The sequence below is a fragment of the Protopterus annectens genome, chromosome 11.part0, assembly GCF_019279795.1.
Source record: "Protopterus annectens isolate FY-2018-M chromosome 11.part0, PAN1.0, whole genome shotgun sequence".
NCBI classification, from domain to species: Eukaryota; Metazoa; Chordata; order Ceratodontiformes; family Protopteridae; genus Protopterus; species Protopterus annectens.
Genome location: NC_056745.1, coordinates 434,991,267 through 435,008,092, shown reverse-complemented (window position 1 = coordinate 435,008,092; position 16,826 = coordinate 434,991,267). Strand labels below are relative to the sequence as shown.

Genomic DNA, 16,826 nt, shown 5'->3' with positions numbered 1-16,826 from the left:
GTCTTTTGAAATTAAAGAATTGTTTGAGATAAATAAGGGTTAAAATTTTAAAAATTTAATACATTTTAAAAATTTATTACATTTAAAATTTATTATTATTTAGTGTTAACATAAATCCATTTAATATGATTCAATTGACAAATAATTATTTTATTTTTTGGTGACTTTATAAAAGTTCCACACTTATTAGCTAGCATTGTCTAATAACATTGTCTATTACTGTCATACTAGTTAATATAAGTATGGTTGTAGTGCTGTCAATATTTGTGTGCGCACTTGATGTCTTGATTGATGTTTATCTGTTTCGAGTTGCGCCACTTATTTATTTTTATTTTTATTCACTATGTGCATATTTATGTGGTCATTCTAGCACTTTTTTCACTTGTTCTATTTGTTCTGAATTGTACCATGTATTTACTCATTTATGCGCATTTCTATCCTTTATGTGCATATTTACGTGGTTATTTCAAGGACGATTTGTCTGTGGATGGCTCTTTAAACTTTGAGCCTTACTTTATAGTAAGACTAACTGATTGGCTCAAAGTTTTGAGCGTTTTTGGAGCGGAACTTTTAAAAAATCTTAAACGGCTTTTCCACTTGTTTTTTTCTGAAGACGTCTTTCCATTTAGGAGGACGAAAACGTATCTGGTTTTAAAATAAACTTGTTTTACATTAAAAAGTACGTTTTTTTGACCGCTGTCATCAGTTTGCTGCTTGGTACTCCTTTTCGTTTTGTTTGTTCGAGGAGTTTCTTTCTTGTTATTTATCTCCTTTATGGTTCTCCCTATTTTTTATGCTGGTGAGGTTTTCCCAGAAGGCTACACTTTTCAAAGTCAAAGTGATTTTCCTAGCTCCTTTCTGGTAGAGATAGACTTGGTTTTCTGTTTTGCACCCCTTCTGGTCATCAAAAACCCATTGGATTAAGACTCTTCAGGATGTTTCTTTGTCACACTTGGTCAAACTGCACATTGGTCTTCATTGTTTGAAGCAGGCTGTATGGGTGCTTTCTTTACTTCTGATGATTTCCAAGGGCTCCAACCATTTTAAGAGAGGGGTTATCATTATTACCTCAGTTCAAAGCCCATCCAGCCAAAAGATATACTATAACAAATGGACCTACTTTTCCTTTTAGACTATTAGCAAGGGTGTAGAACCTTCCTTTTCCTCACCATTCCTTTTTGGCTTTGCATATTTGTTTGAAATCTTTAACTTTGATGTCATTAAATTGTATATCTACTAATCTTAATAGTTCTGTAATAGGTTTGTGGTGCAGAATGAAGTATTTGGGTAGAAATAACATACAGGACAGTTCTGAAATTCATAGGATTAATCAATTTTTCTTTAACAGTAGTTTTGCTTTACTGTGTCTGTAAACTGAAGTGACTTAACTGTCTTTTTGCAGTAAATATAGGAAAGAACCTTTTGGTTTTGGGAATACAGTTTATTAATAAAGTAATTAGGGTATAAAAGATGCCGGAGTTGTGGAGTACAATTCTATTTTATACATTGTCTTTGCATCTTTGTTTTCATCCAGCATGTTTACAAGAAATGAGTTGGATACTTCCATTGCAAGGCTTTATAGTATGTTAGAATTAGGATTTCTGTACTACCTAACATAGATACTATCACTTTGCTGTCCTTAAAGTACTAAATTATATACCCAACATTGTTAAGACTGCAGACTAGAATAGCGCTGACAAGTTTTTATTTAGTCTGCATACTTCTCAGAATGTTATATTGCAAAGTGATTTATAAAGCTTTGACCTGAACTGTAGCAGTGTAAGTGTACTAGTGTTATGATACTATACAGCAGAAAAGGATTCAGAGCTATATAGTATGCCCCATACTCTAAAGTGCTTTACAGAGCTATTGGAAGTGTAAGGTATGATATGCCATATTTCAGTGTATTAGCTTATAGTTTCTATTTGGGGCCATTGCTACTTTCTATCTTAATTGTGAGTGAAGACTTATGGTTTGAAGAGCTATTCCTTTTACTTGGCTTTTTTTCCCATCTCTGAGCTTGTATTTGCATTCATATTAATTATTATAGCAACCAATCATGACAGCATAAAAAGGCAGAAGGCAAAATTGCAGAATCAGATAAATTTGAAGGTAAAATGTCCACCTAGGTAAATTATTACATTGATAAAACACCCTTAAGAATTGACCCAGACCCAGTAGTTAGAGATCGGGGAACGGGTCTACTTCCAAATTTCAAAGTTTCAAACTTCAAATTTCTTATGGTCAAGACCATAAGTTTAAAGTTTTGAAAATTTGAAATGTAAAAAAAAAAATTAAACAAAAAATCTTTTTTTTTTTTACGTTTTTGCAGGGGGGTAAGCCCCCTTGTGCCCCCCACACCTCTTGCTAATTAAATATATCAACTCCGAGATCACACTACAGTAAGGAAAACTGTAAATTTACCATTCTGCACTGTATAGCAATCTTCATTTCAACAGTTCAGTGTTTCAAAACTTTGAACATATGGTCTTAACCTCAAGAAATTCAAAGTTTTGAAACTTCAAAATTTAGAAGTAGACCCCTGGGAACATATGTAAACAGCAATCTGGCCTTTGACCAACAGATAGCTGAGGTAGTAAGAAAATCATTCTGCATCCTCCACTTATAATGAAGGATATGTCATCCAGGTCCTTGGAAGTTATAATACCAATCTACTTGTCTCCAGTTGGACCCATCATTAACTACAGTGCCACCTTTGTCATGTACCTGACTAGGCATTTGCAAGAGTTGGAATGCCCTCAGAGGTTTCTCACCAAGAAAATCCAGGGTATTAATACAATGCCCTGTTCAGATCAACTTAGATGCCTGTCTCTGTACTTTGTCTCCTACAGGATGTTGAGAGGCAATCAATACTTAGCATTTAAAACATCCTTAGAGACAGCTCTGATGGAGCTTTACAGATCTGCAAAATGAGCAGCAGTAGAAAAACTAGATCCAGGTATTTGAACTTTGCTTGTGACATAACTAGAACATGCTGGCAAGACAGATATGTGACTTACAAGATCACATGTTCTGGAATAGGCTCCCCATCTATGTGAAGCAGAGTCCAGCTCTAACCCTATTCAGACTTTTCAAATGTAACACTGACCATTGGATGGGAAATTGGAAATTTATCCCTGGACTGGCCCTCATGTCTCTTACAGTCAGAGACCATCAGGAAACATTCCCTAACTAAGATCCCACCCAACATAACTTTTTAGCAACCTCCTAACTACCATACCTCTCCTAACAAACATCCTCCCCAATTAAGATATACATGTTACAAGAGGACGCAGTTGGGTTGGGTGGCTAGGCTTATAAACACCCTGGTAGTTGTTAGCCTAGTATGTACCCTGACTGAAAATGCATAGCATTTATACATTTTATACAATACTGAGCCATGTAAGTTCCAGTAGATAAGGAGAACTTCAGATTACTTTACTTTCCTAAGTTTGTAAACTATTCTTTTGATATTATTATTAATGAAAATTGCAGTTTCCAAAATTTGCAAATACTCTGAACCAAAGAACAGTCCTTTATAAAAAATGTATAATAGTTGATTTGAAACTTTGTTTTCAGTTTTACTGCCTTTATAACTGTGCTAGTACCTTCACTTGTAATATTTTAAAACTAGTGTTTGCAACACTGTTGGTATATGAGCATGTTTCCCAAAGAAAAACTATAGTGTATTAAAAAAAACTGCTTGTGTTGAGTCTTCCCATCACCACCGAGTAAGCATCTGTGACACTGATGAGGGTGCAGAGGAGCCCATTGATGGGGTAAGTCTGACCATTTGGAGACCAAATTATTTATCTCTGAAAGAGAGTTGAGGAGTAGCCACTGGTTGTTTCACCCCCTGGTGGAACCTAAGGGGGATAGCAAGCAAGGCTCATCAGAAGACAGCAGTCCGGACAGTCATGTTTATGCTATACTCATGGGATCATGTTGCAAGCATGCTGATGGCATGGTGTTATGGGACAAGACCAGCTTATTAAAATGTATATTAATTTCAGTTTATTAATGATGCTATAATATGATTGTTAAAAAGCAAATATAATTTGCATGCAGAACTGGGAAAATACAGCTTCATAAGCCACAGTATTGCTGTCTTTTAAACTGTATTCCTTTAGTATGTAATAAGAGATAATAGTACATATTGCAGTTACTACAAAAGGAATTTGTAGCCTGACTCCTCCAGGCTAGGAGTGCATTGTTGCTAGGGCAGGTTTGAAACATCCCAGGTCAGAAACAAGACCTCTTGGAAGCAGATGGATCATGTATAGGAAGGTGTTCATGTAGAGGCGAAAATCAAGAGGGATGAGGACATTTGCAAAGTTTTCTATAGGACACAGTCATTGTAAAGTAATGAAAGTGCATGACCAGGTTTGATAAGAAAAATGTATAATAAATGTGGTTTGTCTCTGTTCAGAGAGACTGTTTTGACATCTGCTATGAAGACTGTCTCCCAGCACTGTAAGAATAAAAGTTTTGTTTGCACATCCTGAAGTGTTGTTCCTGACTAAAGGCATATAAGGTAAATTCTTAATGTTATGTATTTATGACTATAACAATGGCATGCTTTTGTCCTTGTGCTGCATTAGGCCTAAACATTCCAAGTCCCTGTCGGCCACCTTGGTGATACTGAACCTGAAAGCAATTGGCTCTTGTTCATCCATCCACCCACCAGTGATGAGTAAAATGTACAACAGCTATATAAAAGGGAGGCTGCCATCCAAGGCCTGAGGGCATGCATTGACACACCAATGATGAATAAAATGTTTTACAGTCATATAAGAATGAGGTTGACATTTGTGGTATGGGGGCATGCATCCACCCACTAGTGATGAATAAAATGTTTACTTTTATATATATATATATATATATATATATATATATAAGGGAGGTTGGCATTCATGGCCTGGAGGCATTACTGGCTGATCAAAAAGTAGCTTTGCCACTGAACACCCTATTCAACCACAGCCTAATTACAGGCTTCATTCCACCAGAGTGGAGAACCACTATTGTCATCCTCTTGCACAAAGGTGGTGCCACTACTGACCCAGGAAACTATCATCCCATTAGCTTGATAAGTCTGATCTGTAAAGCCATGGAGTATTATTATGGATCTCATAAACAAGGACATAGGCAATCTCCAAGCATTTGACCCCACCCAATTTGGATTCTTTGGGGCAGATCTTGTCTACTGAACCTAGTTGACTTCTTTGAAACTGTCACCAAGGCCCTGGATGAGGGAAAGCTAGTACATACAGCTTACCTTGACCTGACCAAGGCCTTTGACACAGTCCCCCACTTGGGCATCATTGAAAAGCTAACACAAATTGGTGTTACTCCCTATCTAGTCAGATGGGTGGCCAACTGGCTCACAGATAAGACCCACAAGGTCAAAATAGGCTCCACCACCTCTGACAGCAGACCTATCACTAGTGGTGTTTCCCAGGGATCTGTCCTGGGACCCCTACTGTTTGGCATCTACGTCTTAGAGGTCCAGGCAAAGACAAAGGGCCTGTGGCTGACCAAGTTGGCAGATGACTGTAAGTTGAGTGCTATCATTGACTCCCAAAATTATGTTAACATACTGCAAGAGGGTCTCACAGCTACAAATAACTGGTGCCAAAGTCATGGCCTTAAGTTAAATGCAAAAAATGTATTATCATACCATTTGGCAAAAACATGGCCCATACTGATTACCGCATCAATGGCAATCCCCTAACCACACAACATGTGGTGAGAGACCTGGGTACTCAGGTTGACAACAATCTCACATTTGACCATTATGTGGTGGCAGTGGTCAGAAAAGCCTTTTACTTGGTTCATCTCATAGTTAAAGGGATTGCATCCAGAAAAAAGGAGGTTATTACCTCTCTGTACTCCTCCCTCATTAAACCTATAATTGAGTATAATGCCCCATTTGGGATATACATCTCCAAACACCTTCACCAACTGGAAAGGCCACAAATACCACACAAAGTGAATCCATGGCCTCCAATACTTGTCCTATGTGGACAGGCTCAAATCACTATCACTCTACTCAGTATCATACAGATTGCTCAGAGGTGATCTGTGTCTCATCTACAAGGCAATATTGGACCCACCCTACTAGAGATGCTCCATATCCATAAGTCTAATTCTTTGCGCATTACCCACTCAATAGGCCTAAATCTAATATGTGGCATCAACAAAACCTGCTGGAGAGACAGGTTTGTCTCCCAGAGGCTGCCCCATCTCTGGACTAGACTTCCCATACATGTCAGAGTACCTCACTGACCCTCTTTAAGCACAACCTTGATGAGTGGATGGGAAGCCACAGATTTGACCCAGGGGTTCCACCTTTGTCCCTCATTGACAGGAGTGACAGGTGCTGACTGCAGTTTCTTTTTTGGGGATAAACTCTTGGCTAGGCTTGGGGCCCCAGGGCCATTAGCCTAGTAACCTCCTATGAGCTTATGATCATCTCAGGTAGATATGCAGATAAAGAGTGGGGCCAACATACTGCTAATGATTAGCAGTAGCGCATACAAATGCCTCTGTCTTGTTTTCTTCAGACATTTGCATCAGTCAAGATTTTTTTTCTTTAGTTTCGTGAAAACATTATGTCTTCCTGAAAAGTTGTTTAGAACCCTGAACATGTACTGACTGCAGACTGAAGAGTTCTAATTTTGTATGTTTTCTCTGAGTTGTCAGTAGCTGTGAATGTTTTTATGTTGTATATTGTACCCCAATACATTTTATATCTAGGAGGAAGTAACTTTTCTTTGAGTGGTATTGACATACAAGCTATATGACAGTGAGACAGAATAAAGTACAAATGTAGAAACATTTGATACCTGAAAACTATATGACTTAAAATATTAAGTTGTTGACAGGTGTGGGTACCATACTGTGTTGAGTTCACAGTGCTTCTTGAAATACCAGGGTTTAAATCTTTGCTGCAGTATGATAGAATGCATTTCTTATTTATATCAGCATGGTAGAATGCATTTCTTAGTAATATTTTTGTGGTACATGCAAAAGGTGCACCTGATGTAGTAGGAATGATAATTGAAACTGGGCTTTGAGGTATGTAAAGTCATTTCTTGAAGGATTTCTTTTGAGGAGTGGAGTTGCAAAATGCCTGCCTTGATAGTTTCTGAATTTACTAAAGTGACTGAGAACAGGTTAATTTTCCACAAACCACATTAACCAGCTAGCTGAACGGCATGCTTAAAAAAACATTTTCTTGCAAATTTTGTTTTACAAAAATAACATTCATTTAAAAAAAGTCGTACCACAGATCGACACCCTCACAAAAAACGGGATTGTGATTTTTTTAAAACTTTAGTGTAAACGTGCAAAACAACTGCGTGCTGCTGTGCTAAAAATGGAAGCCTTTCTTAACAAAAATGCACACAGAAGACACTTTGGGGACAGAGAAGAACAGGGGTTTTAGTTCTTCAGTGCTTGTAAACTTGCTGGCAGATGTGGGGACAGAATCCAGTTTGCTTCCAGCAGTCCATCAAGAACTTCTTGGCGAATATTGATTTCACCTGCCTTGTTTTCCATTCTTAGTCTCTCTCTCTTTCTTTCTGTCCCTTTTTCCTGTTGTGGTAATCAGCCAATCAGGAAGTGAGCCATTTAATCACTGAACGTGGATCCTGGAAGCTCATTGGTTAGTGTGTGCCAGTGTTCCACCTTTTTGTCCTTGTTTTTGATGCACTCAAACCAGTGTTTCAGGCACTCCCCTTTGGCATTCATACCCAAAGTTACACCACCTGCAAAAAAATAAAATAAATAAATAAAAATAAAAAAAGGCATTCAATAAGAACAATTTTAGATGCTCTTCTGTTTTCTTTTTGATAAATTTTGGAGAAATAACAGATATTGGTTCAGTTTGTTTGTGCCTCCAGTGAAGAAATGCATTTTTATTTATTTGTTCATTCTAATGCACTTTTAACTTACCATAACTCACGTACAACAATAAAGCAATCAATTCATGTTTTATATTAAATTCACAAGAGAAGCCAATGCATTTCATAAGAAACCAAAGTAGTTTATTTTGAGAGTAATGCAACATACAGCCAAGAGTGTTTTGTTATGTCGCAGAAGTGGCATAGGTACTTACGAATCACTGTTGCACTGAAGTTACCAAATCTTATGTCAAGGCATGTAAAATGTCTGTGGCCATAATGCAAAGGAGATTGTGCATCTGTCTGTTCTTTTATCTTGTCAAAGACTGCTCGGTCAAGACTGATAGCTCAGACTAGCTTCAACAAATGTGCTGTTAACTCTGAGATTTGGTAACTTCACTGCTGGCTATTGTTTAGGAGTAGAGGGGACACAGCCTCCTGCATGGGTGAGAGGGGGCTTTGCCTTTCATGTAGGATATTTTTTGTTGGAAGCCCATTCAGAATATCATTCTGGACCAAACAGCCTTTGATGGAATAACTTGCTAATAAATGAACTTCTGCTCATATACTGTTTCTTACTGTTTCCTGTTTGACTTATTCTGCATGTTCTCAATTTGAAATATGACTGCATATCCTAAAATTCCATTCCACTTACAGCAGTGTTACAGGAGTCAGAAATCTGCAGTACATATTAACACTTTCTTAAACCTTTGGTTTGCAGATTCTGTTGCGGCTGACATCACAACAGGGCTAGCAGAGTTGTGACATCATAGTGGAGCTGCAGCACTAAATGATTTAATATCCTGTCTTCAGTTTAGATGAATTTGCCATTAAAGCAGGTCTGGTACAATTACAGAATTTCCTGCAATTAAAAGAAGTGCTGCAGTATGGCATTTTATACTTGTCTAGGTCTGTGGGTGACTTGATCTCCATACAGAGTATGAAAACCATATTTCAATATGGGGAGAGAGAAAGACAGGCCTAAAAGAATAGATTATAATAACTCTAGCATGCAGAAGTGACACCTGCCATCCTTTTGAATTGAACTAGAGTGCTTTGAAGTTTGATGCAGGATATTCTAGGATTTATAGCCACTACAACTGTCAGACTACACAATTGTTCATAGCTAAAATGCCAGCAATCAATTACAATGCATTTCACATGGTATAATATGGTGCTGAATTAAAAATGAAGAATAGAGCTAAAACAGTTATTGTACTTAATATACTAATAGAAAATTGTCCCACCATACCTCTCAACTGTCTAGACTTTCACAGAATGTCCTGATTTTTGCCTCATATTTCTGGTGTGTTCCTCTTATAATTTGAGGTTTTCTTGCAAGTCACTTACAAATCAACAAGGACTGAAGTCAGAAAATATTGGTAAACGTTTGAGTTTCAGACTTCATTGTGATGCCTCACCTCTGGCCCAGTAATCAAGGAGCCTCATTCCTCACCACTAGCAACAGTGGGGGACGTACAATGAGAGGATGACAGGTACACACACACTGCATCAAGTGAAATTTTCCTTAAGAGCACACAGAGACCACAGTCAGTATGGGGCTGGTTTCTACCTCTTTCTCCAGATCCCACACTGGCACAGCTATAGGGTTGAGCTCTCAGCTGAGTGGCCAAGCCAAGACCTCCAGCTCTCTGTCCAACCAGTACTTAATGTCCATGCCCAAGTAATTGACATATACACACTTTGAGGTTTGATTTATATACACACACACACATGGGAAAGGCTAGGACAGGTTTACTAGCTATGCCCCCTTCCGCCCAGACTATAAAGTAGTTATTACAGTACCTTACTTACAGTGCAAGCAAGGCAGATGTGGTGAGTGTGTCTTCCTGATGTTGTCAGGTCAAAGAAAAATACAGAATACACAGTCTGTCTCAGAGAGTTCTTAAATTAATATCCCAAATATTACTGCTGGGACAGCTTGCAGAATGACATCACTTCTTATCATCTGACTCTATTCCAGGTAAAACCCCCAATGATGCAGCTGGTAGCATTTAGCATCTACCTCCGAAAATACATAGACAAGGCATTTCTTAGATCCAAGGCAGATCCTGGAAGTCATAAAACAATAAAAACACTTCCAAGACAATACAGTGTACCTCTAGTTCTATACATTGCGTCTGTAACTGCACTGAAACTGAAAGATAACATCCATTTTTATGCTGTGGCTATAAAGTAATTTAATTTCAACTATTTTTCTGAAGTTTTGCAAATTAATCTTCTATATTCCAGTTTCCCCTTTTAAAATATATACATCTAAACGGTTAAAATAGTGTATGTACATTTCTGTTCTGTTCTGGTAGGGTAGACTATGGATACATTTTTAAAGCTCAGTACTTTGCAACCCTTTTCAACACACACACTTCTGTACCAGCAGTTTGATCTACACATACCATACAGTTCTAATACATTTGTAACCCAAGCATATGAATCATGTTGATATTTACAAATGGCATATAATTATTTACAAAATTCCAGATACCTGAGCTGGCAGTATCTCCTTTCTTGACACCCCCCCCCCCCGAAGACTCAATCTAGTTTTTCAAGTGACCCTTGAGAAATGTTGCTTGAGAGAGTTGAGCCTAATTGGAATACCTTACCCCATTCCCTGTCTTGACAGCCCATCTGCGTTGGCATTGCTAACCCCACTGTGGTGCTGCACTGTCATATCATATGCCTGCAACCCTAGGCTCCATCTTAGTAACTTGCCATTTTGCTGGCTGACTCAATGTAGCCATGTTAAAGGTTTGTGGTCTGTGACTATAGTGAATTTCCTACCATACAGATAAGGCTGAAGTTTCTGCAGTGCCCACACTCTGGCTAGACATTCCTTTTCTACAGCTGCATAGCATTCCTCCCTGGGTTGGAGCCTATGACTGAGATATACTACTGGGTGCTCTTCCCCTTCTGAAGAAACCTGGTTGAGTACTGTCCCCACCCCATGGTTTGAAGCATCCACCTGCAAAAGAAATTCTTGACTGACTAACACAGGGGGTCCTCCCAAAGTCCTTTAAGCTTCTGGAATGCCTCCTCATATGCTGGAGTCCACACTAGCTTATCTGGCTTGTTCTTCCTTGTCGGGTCTGTGAGGGGAGCAGCTATGGTACTGCAACTGGGGACAAACTTTCTGTAGTACCCTGCTGTCCCTAAGAATGCCATCACCTGCTTTTTGGTACAGGGGCAGGCTGCGCCTGAATGGCTTCCACTTTATTAGGTTCTGGCCTGATCTTACCACACCCCATTCTATGCCCCAGGTGGGAGACCTCTGACATTCCCACCTGACATTTACTAGGCTAAATGGTCAACTCTGCCCTCTGTAGTCTGCCCAGCACTTCCCTGACATGCTGAAGGTGCTCTTGCCAGGAATGGCTGTAGATGGCAATATCATCCAGGTAAGCAAGGGCAAAATCTCTTGCTCCTGCTAGGATATGATCTACCAGACTCTGGAAAGTCACTGGGGCATTTTTCATCCCAAAGAGCAACTTCATGAGCTCATACAAGCCGAAAGGAGTCACAAAGGGTGACCTCTCTCTAGTGGTGGGAGTCAAGGGCACCTTCCAGTAGCCCTTAGTAAGATCAATAGTGGTGAGATACTTAGCCCCACCCAGCTGCTTTAGGGCTTCATCTGTCCTAGGCATGGGGTAAGCTTAAGCATCTGACTCTGTGTGACTATTTAATTTCCTGTTATCCACACAGAACCTGTTGCTGCCATCGTTCTTTTGTACCAGCACCACTGGGGAGGCTCAGAATCTGCTGGACACCTGGATTACCCCTAGTTCCAACAATTCCTGTATCTCCTCCATCAGAGTCTGTTTGACTCTCTCAGGCACCTTATAAGGGTCCTGTTTAATAGGCCTCTGGGGTCTTGTATCCACATGGTGCTGCACCTGGTGGGTGCACCCTGGTTTCCCAGTGAACATGCCCCCAGATTCCTGTAACATTGCTTGGCTTTCTCAAACCTGGGTAGGGGATAGCTGCTGGGACATTGCTACCCCTTCCACTGAGATGTCAGTCTGAGGCTCACTGAGGAAATCATTCACAAGATCCCCTTCAGACTCCTCCTGCCATCCACTGCAAATACTCAGCACAAGAGGCTGTCTTTCATGGTAAGGTTTCATCATGTTAACATAGTACAATTTTTGCCCCTGCCTCCTGCTAGCAGTTCTACCATGTAGTTAACATCACTCACCTTCTTTACCACTTTGAAGGATCCTTCCCAAGCTGCCTGCAGCTTGTTGTGTCTGACAGGAAAGAGAACTATTGCCTGCTACCCTACAGCATACTCTCTAGCTCGAGCATTCCTGCCATACCAGACCTTTTTCTGCTGATGGGCTTCTGCCAGGTTCTGGGCCAAGCCCATGGGTTCCCTGAGCCTTGTTCTGAGATTTAGGACATATGCCACAACAGACTCCTTGTGGGATTCACACTCGCCGTCCCACTCCTCACAAATCAAATCTAGAGGTCCCCTCACCCTATGCCCATACAGCTACTCAAAGTGTGAACAATCGGTGGATTCTTGGGACACCTCTCTGTAAGCGAACAACAGATGGGGCAAATGTTTGTCCCACTCCCACTTAAACTGGTCTGCAAATGCCTGTAGCATGGTCTTTAGTGTAGACTTTAACCTCTCAACCAGACCATTAGTCTGGGGATGGTGGGGGTCAGCAGGTCTGACATGAAATTGACACCTCTGCCAGTCAGTATTTCTTTTGGGAAACCTACCCTGCTGAAAATCTCTAACAAAGCATTTGCCACCTTTTCTGCCTCAGTGGAGGACAGAGCCACTGCCTTGGGGTATCTGGTAGCATAATCTACAATCACTAGGATATACTTTTTCCCTGTGGAACTTGGGGTACTCAGAGACCCCACAATATCTATAGCTACCCTCTTAAACAGCTCCAATTACAGGCAAAGGCATCAAAGGAGCCTTCACCTTGTCTCCCTACCTTGCCTACCTTTTTGCACTGCTCACAGGTCCTGCAGTACCCTGTTGCATCTCTGGAAATCCCAGGCCAATAATAGTTCTGCATAATACATCTCTTTGTACTTTTTAATGCCCATATGACCTGCAAAGGGAATATCATGGGCTATGGCTATAAGTGACAGATGGTAGGCTTTGGGTACTACCAACTGCTATACTTTCTCACTCTCTAGCCCTCCCTCAGGGGTCCACTCTCTATATAGTAACCCTTGGTCCCAGTATACATAATCCCCCTTCCCTTAAGAATCATGTGCCTTCCTGGCTACCTCCCTCTGGCCTTGTAATTTAGGGTCTCAGAGGTGAGCCTGTCTCAACTCTCTCTTTGTAACCCTTCCCAGTTCCCCTTCCACAGGAAGTCTGGTATTCTCTGACAACTATGCCTCACTGTCAGCCTGGGTACTACTACTCACCTCTGCCCTTGCAATCACTCTGTCCAAGGAAACATCAGTACCCACCAGCAGCTGTGGCTCACCTTCAGTCTCACTGCTACAGGGTAGCTCCCTCTCTGAAGTAACCACCACTTCACCAGTCCTGGCTTCAAGTGTGCAGTCTGTCTCGGTTCCCCCCAGGCTACAGACCCACTTGCTTGTCTCCAAGCCTGACTGTCTGTCATTGCATCCACACAAGGTACTGCATTATCAAAATCACTCCCTATCAGGACATCTGCAGAGATATCCTCAAACACACCTACTTACTTGCTTCCTTTTCCAACCTCCCAGTCAAGGTGAACCCTAGCCAACGGTATTTGGAATGTGTTCCCTTCTAAAGCTCTGACTGGAGTAGACTGCCCAAGCAAGTAGTGCTCCTCTTTAACCATTGCAGGTTTCACAATGGTTAGGTTATAGACTGTGTCTCTCTTAGCAGTGGCCTGTTTCCCATCTACTAAGATAGTATATAACCTCTTGTGGTAGTTTGGTACCCTTGTTGTCTCCATACAACTTAGTGCTGGCATTCTGTCATTCCCACTTACTGGCTCTCCCACCTTTTGTTTCCCACCTTGCCTTTGTGGATGTCTATATGCTATATGGCTCCACTGGTTGCATTTAAAACATTTAACCCTTGGTCCTGTATTTGTAATTGGACTAGTGGCTTTTCCTGCTACTGATGGACTCTGCTGTGGCAGTTTAGACTGCCCACCATGGGTTCCCTTAGACCCATGAGTAGCACTGGGTATCCCTTTCCTGTGCAGTGATGCCCTGTTTGCTAGGTATAGGTCTCCCTTTTTCCCTAACTCATCTGCTGTGTTATATTCTCTATTTGCTAACCAGATTCTCTTGTCCTCCAGCAAAGTGCTAAGTGCTTGTTCCCTCACCAAAAGGTCTGCCAGCCCTTAAAAGATGGTAACCTTACACCCACTCACCCATCTATGAAAATAAGTGCTTAACTCAGCAATATATTCGCACACACACTTTCATCTGCCTTGCGTCTATGCTCATGAAACTTTTTTCTACAAACTTCGTGTTCATAGGTTCATAGCTAAGTACTAGGCTATCGGCCCAAGGGCCTACGTAAGCCTAGCCAGCAAGGTACCATAGCTTACACCACCCAAGAAAGTTATTTTCCTGTGCCATTGTCCAGCAGACACACAGAAGTGATCCCCGGGGTGTATTTCCTATTTCCCATCCACTCATTAAGATTTTTCTTGAAGAGTGCTAATGAAGAACTTTGCTTGACATAGATGGGTAGCTTGTTCTAGAGTATAGGAAGTCTCTGGGACAGGATTCTATCCCTCCAGCATGTCCTGTTTATTGTGGTGACGAGGTTTAGGTCCCTAGAGTGTGTAGCTCGGAGGGGTTGGGATTTCTTTAGGTGTAGCATGTCCAACAACCCTGGGTTTGACATAGCTTTATATGTTAGGTGGAGATCACCTCGGAGTAGGCGATATGCTACGGAGTAAAGCGTTTTTTTGAGGTGGTCAGTGTAGGGCATTTGTTTGAGTCCAGTAATCCTCTTTGTGAGGTACTTCTGAGGCCTTTCCAGCTGCTGCAGATGTCTTGTGAGGTACATTCCAAAAGGGGCGTTGTACTCTATAATGGGTCTAATGAGTGATGAGTAGAGGGGAACAATGACCTCTTTTTTCCTGGATGAAAACCCTTTTACGATGAGGTGTGCCACGTTGAAGGACTTTCTGACTACCGTGGCGATGTGACTATCAAAGGAGAGACTACTGTCCACCTTGGTCTCAAGGTCTCTTATCATGCATTCTGTGTTAAGTAGATTGCTGCCTATGTGGTAGTTCATGGGTACAGAGTTTATACCAAAGGGATGACGCTGCACTTTTTGGCATTGAGCTTGAGGGCATGGCTCTGACACCAGGCATCTGTCTCAGTGAGGCCCTTCTGTAGGATGTCAACATCATTTGGGGACTTGACTATGGCTCCTAGTTTGCAGTCATCTGTGAACGTCGTTAGCCAGAGGCCTTCTGTGTTAGCCTGTACTTCAGAGAAGTACATACCAAACAAAAAAACTTTAACTGTATTATAATGTAAGCAATCAATATCAGACAATTTATAAATAGCAGTTACAGCTTTACCATGGAGTAAGGGGGTCAGGAACCCTACTCAGAGCCCTTGGTCAACATTATACTGCTTACATACCCTTTCAAACATATGAATGAAACTATCAAAATTATCACCCTCTGTAAATTTTGTAAAAAAATTACTGACTTTTGTTGCTTCTGGGGTTTGGTTGTTTCCTTCCACATTACCTGCAAGACACTAGCAAAGAGTCAGCATCTCCTTTTCATGTTGCCTCTTCCTCTCATTTTCTTCAGCTTCCAGACATCTCATTCTCTCTAATTATAATTCCATTTGTTTCGGTCTCTCCTTTTCTTCAGCCTCCAAATGCCTCAGTTTCTCATTTTTCTTCAGCCTCCAGATGTCTCAGTCTCTCTGCTGATTCTGTTTCCAAATGCTTAGCCTCCAGTTCAAATCTCTTTAACCCCAGATGGATGTTTAAGTCCTCTGTGGAAAGGTTGAACTGTCCATTTTTTGAGAGTTGTACATTCCCAAGGCCACTCTGGTCTGTGATGCAGCTGTGGCTAAGGCTGCAATAATTTCTGCTTTAGTCAGGTTGGCATGCACCAATCCTTTGGCTTGGCACATCTCAGCCAACTGGCTCCTTGTCAGCTTGCTATACCCCTCTGCTGACATCCTTGCCTGCTCTCCCTGACTAACTAAGCTAACAAAAAATAAATAAATAAAACTTTTGTGATATGAAACTCTGTACACTCAATCAGCCACACACTGAACATTTAATCACCTTCCTTAGTGACTACTATTTACAGGCTACAGGAATTCAATGTCCACACCACTGAAGCCTAATATGTGGATATCCCAACACTGACAACCAATATTTGTGATGTGACTATCCCACCACTGCCACTAATATATGTAATGCCCCACCTTTGGCCCAGTAATCAAGGAGCCTCAATCCTCACAACTGGCAACAGTGGGGGACATACATTGGGAGGATGACAGGTACACACACAGTATTTCCAGCCGCAGCTTTCTGCATCAAGTGCATTTTCCCTTAAGGGCACACAGAGACCACAGTCAGTCCGAGGCTGGTTACTCCCTCTTTCTCCAGATCCCCAATTATACTCCACACTGGCACATCTATACGGTTGAGATCTCAGCTGAGTGGCCAAGCCAAGACTTCCAGCATCCTCTCTGTCCAACCAGTACTTCGTGTCCCTGCCGAAACACACACACTTTGAGGTTTGATTTACACACACACACACACACACACACACACACACACACACACACACACACACACACACACAAACAAACACCTGGGAAAGGCTGGCCCAGGTTTACTAGCTATGCCTCCTTCTGGTCAGACTATAAGGTAGTTATTACTACCACAAGCCAACTCTTTATCAGCTAGTTTAAGCCTTTAACAAAGGGTGTCCAATC

At 41.2% G+C, this 16,826-nt stretch overlaps 1 protein-coding gene across 2 annotated transcripts in view; it reads right to left on the bottom strand.

The window, feature by feature from the left end:
* Window positions 1-6,391: 6,391 nt before the first annotated feature.
* The window catches only part of DOC2A (double C2 domain alpha), a 1,042,537-nt gene continuing 1,032,102 nt past the window's right edge, over window positions 6,392-16,826 (bottom strand). For both annotated transcript variants that reach the window (XM_044087933.1, XM_044087934.1), the window contains one exon: window positions 6,392-7,769. In XM_044087933.1, coding sequence (XP_043943868.1) covers window positions 7,633-7,769 — 137 coding nt within the window. In that variant the 3' untranslated portion in view covers window positions 6,392-7,632. The remainder of the gene's footprint in view (window positions 7,770-16,826) is intronic.